The sequence below is a fragment of the Crinia signifera genome, chromosome 5 (genome assembly GCF_055691185.1).
Source record: "Crinia signifera chromosome 5, ASM5569118v1, whole genome shotgun sequence".
Classification (NCBI taxonomy): domain Eukaryota; kingdom Metazoa; phylum Chordata; class Amphibia; order Anura; family Myobatrachidae; genus Crinia; species Crinia signifera.
In genome coordinates this window covers 207,655,164-207,662,393 of record NC_139221.1, presented here as the reverse complement: position 1 = coordinate 207,662,393, position 7,230 = coordinate 207,655,164, and the positions used below count along the sequence as shown (strand labels likewise).

General features: G+C 46.3%; 1 protein-coding gene across 1 annotated transcript; it reads right to left on the bottom strand.

Moving 5' to 3' along the window:
* Positions 1-610: 610 nt before the first annotated feature.
* Positions 611-1,837, bottom strand: LOC146005780 (paraneoplastic antigen Ma1 homolog). The gene has a single exon (XM_083145206.1). It carries the CDS (start codon positions 1,835-1,837, stop codon positions 611-613), a length of 1,227 nt encoding a protein of 408 aa, XP_083001332.1.
* Between the last annotated feature and the right edge of the window lie 5,393 nt (positions 1,838-7,230).

Here is a 7,230-nt window from a genome sequence, read left to right as displayed (position 1 = left end):
TTAGGTTGAATGCAGAAAGAAGTCGTCTTGAACTGCTCACTCTCACCCTCCTGCCATTCTTGTAACAAGGAATACAACCGGGTATTTGTCCCCACGATCACTGGTGTCTCACCTCTCTCTTTCGATAAATCAGGGCACACCAATGCAATTAAAGGGATCTCCAGAGTGTCACCTTCTTCTGATGATTCTTGATGGAATTTAAGAGTCACTTGTACATAGCCCGAATATGGGTATTTTTCTGCACTAAGTCCCCATATCACGAGCCCGCTGAGTGGTTTAAGGGGTACATCAGGCAAATTTTCTTGGTACCAATTTTCAAAGATTATGGACACTTGGGATCCGCTATCGAGGAGTATTCGGCATGGTTTGTCGTTGATGGTCGCATTCAAATGGCAGGAGGGCCCCACCAAACCTTCAGGCAATTCCCCATTCCACCATGAGTTTCCCATGGCACAGTACGTGATTTCGAGGGAGTCTATGCGGGGTTCATAGGTCTCCCTCTCCCGTTTCCCTGATTCTGGTTTTCTGGTTGTTGCTCATCATTCTCAGTTCTTCTGCCAGGGTTTCTGTATGCATTTCTATTACATTCAAATGCTCGGTGTCCAAATCTTCAGCAATTGAAACACCCTCTACCGCTTCCTCTGCCCAAGCCTCTCACTGGGGTATAGCTGTTCACATTAGGAGTCTTAGAGTTCTGTTGGGTCAAAAAACCCTCTATCTTTTTATTCTGTTCTTCTAACATCTTAAGAACCTTGCTCTCGAACTCACTGCTTTCTGTCGTAGGCTGGACCACCTTCACTTTCTTCACGGTCTTTTCCCTCATTTCGATCAGTGCTTCATCTTGCTTTATGTCTCTGAGTAAATCATTAAAGGTAGGAGGAGGTTCTTGCATTGTTGAGCACCTTAATTTCTGCGCTACAGGGTCACTGGTCAAAGCCCCCCTTAGGAGCTGCTTCATCCGCTGTTTACCGACATCCTTCTTTTCAATCCCTCCTTTGTCCACAATCTTGTACAGCAGCTTGTCTACACGAATTAGAAAGGTACTCAGCTTTTCTCCGGATTCTTGGAAAGTGTGGTATAAGCGGGATGTTAGGTCTCCTACATCTTCCATGGTTCCAAAGGCATAATCGAGTGCCTCGAAGTAGGTGTCCAACGTGGCATTTGGGTTGCTACGCCGGGCAGCTTGTACTATCCCCATAGCTGGACCTCTCAGACTTTCAACGATTCTTTGCCTTTTTATTTTATCCGGACATTGCCATTCTTCGGCTTGTTGTATGGCAGCCTCCTTCCAGGCTTCATAAGCCTCCTCTCCAGTGGGTACAGGGATAATCCCAGAAAAGATTCTTAATCTTCTATAGCTGCCCTCATAGTGCCAACGTTCCAACTGAGTGACTACTCTGCCTACCATAGTCTCAAATTGACTACCATTTAGGTTGGTATCATTTTCTTGAGTGGTTCTATCAGCATCACCCCTCTCATTTCCTTCTCCAGACCTGAATGCTGACGCATGCACACTTGCAGCCTCTTCTTCTGTTACTTTAGGCCACATAATGTGCCATCTCCTCCCCGTCTCCTTGTCAGCGATAATCATTAATGGTATTAACTCACTGTCTAAGTCCTCGTCAGTCTCAATTAATACAGCCACAACTTTCCCCAATTCTCCTCTCCATTTATCTATTACTCTAGGTCTGACTACACCACATAGCCTATTTATTTGCTGTATTATTTTATCATCAGTAAATTCGGAAAAATTTCCTCCTACTGCAAAACATTTATCCTCATCTTTTCCTTTCCTTGAACACCATTCATAAATATCTTTCCCTGACATGATCTCCATTTTCTCCTGCCTGGTAAACAGGAGATCCTATTTTTCGTATCTCGGCCTGTGCCTCCAAATGTAGCCCTCTTTTAAGTATGAGGGTAACGGTTAATGTAATGTGCCTCCACCCAAGTTTTAGAAGTATATATATGGGTCACTTGGGTAACCCACTATCTCTATTTATTTATCTAGATACCAGTGAATGGCGTCAAGGAAATACCCCACAAATGGTAAGTATACTTAGAAGTAATTTAATTAGATGCAGTAAATACTTAAAATACAAACATTGTATTACATTTCATATATACATATATGTAATATCACTAACAAACTAAAACCCTTATGTTTGCCTATACAATAAAAATAGTGCATGCATTACAAAAATTTCCCATTACTGGCCAGTATAATAACAATAAACACAGTATATAAGTATGAATGCTCTCGTTGGCGCGCGTTGGGGCCCTTAGAAACAGTTATAGCTGCAGATAGGTAACTAATCTTCTTAAATGCTCCTTGCTACAAATGTGTTACTGTGCTGTACTGTTAATGCAGCTTGAGGTAAATTGTTGCCAAATATAATCAGTCACAGTTAAAGGTTTTGCATAAAGCCCAATACTGAGCTCTTTGTACTGGTAGAGAAATCTTCTACTTTAGTGAATCTGAATTATAGTCTGGCTAACTCAGGGCTTTCCTTAAGGCTTGAAGTTAGTACACTTTACTATAAATGGTCCAGAACTGGCTACCTATAGTGTATAGGTGCAATGAATAGAGTTTGTGGCTCACCAATTCTCGCAGCTGTAATCTGTCTGTCTTAGTCTCTCTCTCTCTCTATCTTCCTCTCTTCCTGTACTTTGCTGTACTTGGCTGCAGTAACTGATAGGTATGGCTCATGACTCTGTCCCTGCACTGTCTTCTCTTCTGTGGCTGCCCTATTCTCTTTAATGCCCAAAGTGATTTCTGCCTCACCACCTCCCGTCTCCCGCAGGGTACCGCTATAGATGCTGGCGGCCCCTGGGTGTAGAGGGGTGTAACACTGGGCTACTCTGATTTAGAATGGGCACAACAGCTCCCCTCTCCTATCTGGACGGCAAGAATGGATGATGGGAGGTCACAGGGTACAGCAGAGGAACACATAGGTTGGATAGTTGATCAGCGTTTCTTCTGTACAGGGTTGCTTCTAAATAGCTGTTACACCTCCTCCCGTCTCCCGCTGGTAGCTACCCGTAGCATAGGCAGCACCAGGGTGTAGAGGGGCGTTACAGCAGCGTTAGTGGGCGGCTGCAGGGCGGCGACTCTTTTCCCTCTCTGTAGTGGATGGACAGCGCTGTAGGTGTGATGGTGGGCGGCAGCGGGGAGGTGGCTTGCTTCCCCAACTTGAATCAGTGGTGGGAGGCAGCTTGGCTTTGGAGCGGGCTGTCGAGGCTGGCTGGGCGGCACTTACTCATTCTTCTCCGGCGGCAGATAGGCAGCTCTCCCTCCTCCCTCTCTTCACCGCTCACACTCCCTCCCGTCTCCCGCAGGGCAGCGCTGCTGGTATAGCAGGCGGCACCTGGGTGTAGAGGGGCGTGAACGGGCTGGTCTCTCCTGCCGGCGCGTCACTGGACTAGTGGGCGGCAACCAGCAGGCGGCTCCTCCTTCCGGCCAAGCGGCTCTCTCACTTGATGGTGGTGGGCGGAAACAGGGGTGCGGCTCCGTCACCTGGCTTGGTACAGCACGGCTTCTCAGGCGGGACTCAGGAGACAGCGGAGGTGTCTGGACGGCTTCTTCCCATAGATAAGCGGCGTGACTTTCTCCCCGCCGGCAGCAAGGTACTTGGCTTTTCTCAGCTGCAGCGTCTTCAGCACTCTCCTTCCCCTACCGCCTCCCGTCTCCCGCAGGGCACTGTCATAGGCTCTGACAGGCTCTGGGTGTGGAGGGGCATACTTGGGGCTAGCAGCCGGCTCCTTCTCTTTTAGCCTCTGAATAGCAGTTTTATAGGGCGCTGTGCTTGCTTCTGTCAGCCTGCAGGAATGCGGTGATATGTGCCTTTTATCTCTCTGGTCAGGTGGCTAGACAGCTCCTTCTATGGCTCATAACCTCTCTCGCTGCTGCTAATGTATATAGCTCCGTTTACAGCTTAGAGCCGCCAGCGGAGAGGTGAGCACTTGAAGGAGGGAACAGCTGAGCTGAGCTCTGGCTGCGCTGACACTTCTTTTATACCCTGGCAGGGAGGTCAGCTGTCTGGCACGAGAACAGCTGTTCTCCCGCCCAGGCCTCGAGACCCTGCATTTCCCGCACATTTAGTGTCCTCGAGGACACTTCCAGAGCCTGGCTGATTGACAGTTGGCTGCAGGGTCAGCAAGAGGGCAATACACAGTAAATCACAGTCTCACCAATGTCCCTCTGAAAGTTCCTAGATATTACTGTCACCAATGTCTATATGGCAATAACTTAGCAACAAAACACATATATAGTTGGATTCTATGACAATTATATTTGTTTAGCAGGCATAGTTCCAAGCCACACTCTTTTAGGCAGTTTCTAAGCAACATATGCATTTTGGTTGCTTGATCAGCGCTACCACATTTATATAAGAGTCCATCACACAACATAGGATTTTGCGGCAAAGCAGCTTATGATGTACCTCCTTATTCTCTAACATATATACAGGCATATATGTTACATGTATGTATGTAATTTATGTGCTGGATAGATACCCCAGGGATCACCAGTGCTGTGTAGTCCGGAGTGGCGGGCTTATGGTGATTTACTCCTGCAGTGCGCAATGCTCTTATCCCTGGGGTATCGATCCAGCACATATATTACATACATCATGATAACATGTATGTATATATGTGCAAAGCAATCTCCCCCTCTACTGCTTGATGCTGCTCCCATTACCCAGTAAAATGAAATCTCCACTTCCCCATATGTGACCCATGTCCCCCTCTTACCCTGTGTAAGTGATATTATGACTCCTGTCAACACCCCCCTTTGTTGAGGTACATACTGTTTATTATGCAGGATCAATACAGTACCTGCTGCGCTCACTCCTTCACATGTAGTGGCAGCGTCACGGCATCACCCCCCTGTCTACACTCAGGGTTTCTCACACAGGCACAGCAGCTCCGGGTTCCTCAGTCAGGCACACTGCAGCCTGCAGAGAGCCGAGCCTAGGATACAGAGGGGGAGCTGATCGGCGCTCACCCTCTGTGTCCCAGGTTTGGCGCTCTGCAGGCTGCATTGTGCAGTTACAGTGTGCCTGACTGAGTAGCCGCCGAGTGATAAATTGTAATGTGCAGGAAGAATGAGGGTGACGCTGTCACTTCATGCAGATAATGAAGGAGCCAGGTGCCCCTACAGCTATGGTACTTGGCAGCAGCAGTAGTTCAGAGGAAGGTGGAGGGGGGGGGGGGGGGGAGCGCCTCTCAGGGCCGGCGCCTACCTGCATTGCAGGCTGTGCTGAGTGGGTAGCACCGGCCCTGGTGGTGGGCTGACAGGGAGATCCTTGCTGCAGTGTTTTCTTTGGATCCCTGTGACTTGCTGGGTCCTCCTCCCCTCATCCGCACAGGCAGTGCACCATCTCCAAGCACCACACTCTGACTATAGGCTAATCTAAAAATATGGTAAATTAGACCACTAACATAGAATGGATCTGCGCGCGGCGAAGGATGTGTGGCCTCGTTTAAAGGGGGCGTGGATTAACAGGGCAAGTCACTCCCGCAAAGTATGCATACCCAGGGCCTGGGGAGGGGGGGGGGGGGGGGGGGCAGCCTGCCTGCCATGGACTTATATATGTTTTTTTTTTAAATGGTAAAGGCAGGGAAGGGTGGGGGGGACATGCTGCCTGCCTGCAACTGGCACACTTACACTGTTAGTGTACCGAAAGCCAGTACTCCATCCACTATAATTATATATATAAGTCCAGATAGGAGCAGCACTTCCTCAACCAGTCAATTATGTCAGGGTGCCATCCATAACCCCTCAGGGTCAGCATATAGGTCCAGTCGGCGGCACTCCCCAAATAAAGATATTCTCATAGGCAGAATTCAACGTTTCGAACCTTTTTATTAGCGGTTCTACATCCTGATGAAGAACCGCTAATAAAAAGGTTCGAAACGTTGAATTCTGCCTATGAGAATATCTTTATTTGGGGAGTGCCGCCGACTGGACATATATATATATATATACACACAATGCTCTGTTTCAGGACTTCCCTCTGTATGAATGATTGCCATCACATGTGTTGAAAAACACCATTCTTATCAAATTCCCTGTTCAGCACAGGTGATGGCAATCATACATTCAGGGGGAAGTCCTGAAATAGAGCATTTTGTCCCTCCTGGAATGGGTCATGTTGGGAGGTATGATATATATATATATATATATATATATATATATATATATATATATATATATATATATATATATATATATATATATGTATATATATATATATATACATATATGTATATATATATATAGACATTGGATGGGCTCTGCACACACTAAATTAACTGATAATAAATAGTGGAGATTTGGTTCATGAATTGATCAATGCATTTAAGCCTGCAGCCCCCGTCAAGGGACCCCACTGTTCTGCAGGTCCTACCACTATCGCTGAAAATGGCTGCAATACACATAGCTATCACATCAATGTTTGATACCAGGCATGCTATCTGGTCTGAAGCTCACAGCAGACTTTGCTTTTATAGGTGAGCAGCTACCAACACACCTGTCACTAATCATCTAGGGAAATGGCTAACACAAGCTATGGAATCTTAGTTAAAAACAGGGTGCATGAGAGAATGTGACCACAATAAGACTAATTTAAAAAAAATTAATCTAATAAACAATATATACACTTAACATCGGCACTCACCTTTCCTAGTTTTGGGGTGCCCTATGGCTTGTGACCACATTGTTTAAACAGACATTGGATGGGCTCTGCACACACTAAATTAACTGATAATAAATAGTGGAGATTTGGTTCATGAATTGATCAATGCATTTAAGCCTGCAGCCCCCGTCAAGGGACCCCACTGTTCTGCAGGTCCTACCACTATCGCTGAAAATGGCTGCAATACACATAGCTATCACATCAATGTTTGATACCAGGCATGCTATCTGGTCTGAAGCTCACAGCAGACTTTGCTTTTATAGGTGAGCAGCTACCAACACACCTGTCACTAATCATCTAGGGAAATGGCTAACACAAGCTATGGAATCTTAGTTAAAAACAGGGTGCATGAGAGAATGTGACCACAATAAGACTAATTTAAAAAAAATTAATCTAATAAACAATATATACACTTAACATCGGCACTCACCTTTCCTAGTTTTGGGGTGCCCTATGGCTTGTGACCACATTGTTTAAACAGACATTGGATGGGCTCTGCACACACTAAATTAACTGATAATAAATAGTGGAG

Bases quoted from the DNA above. Each gene is read 5' to 3' on its own strand.
- LOC146005780 (XM_083145206.1), bottom strand. From the start codon at position 1,837: ATGGAGATCATGTCAGGGAAAGATATTTATGAATGGTGTTCAAGGAAA.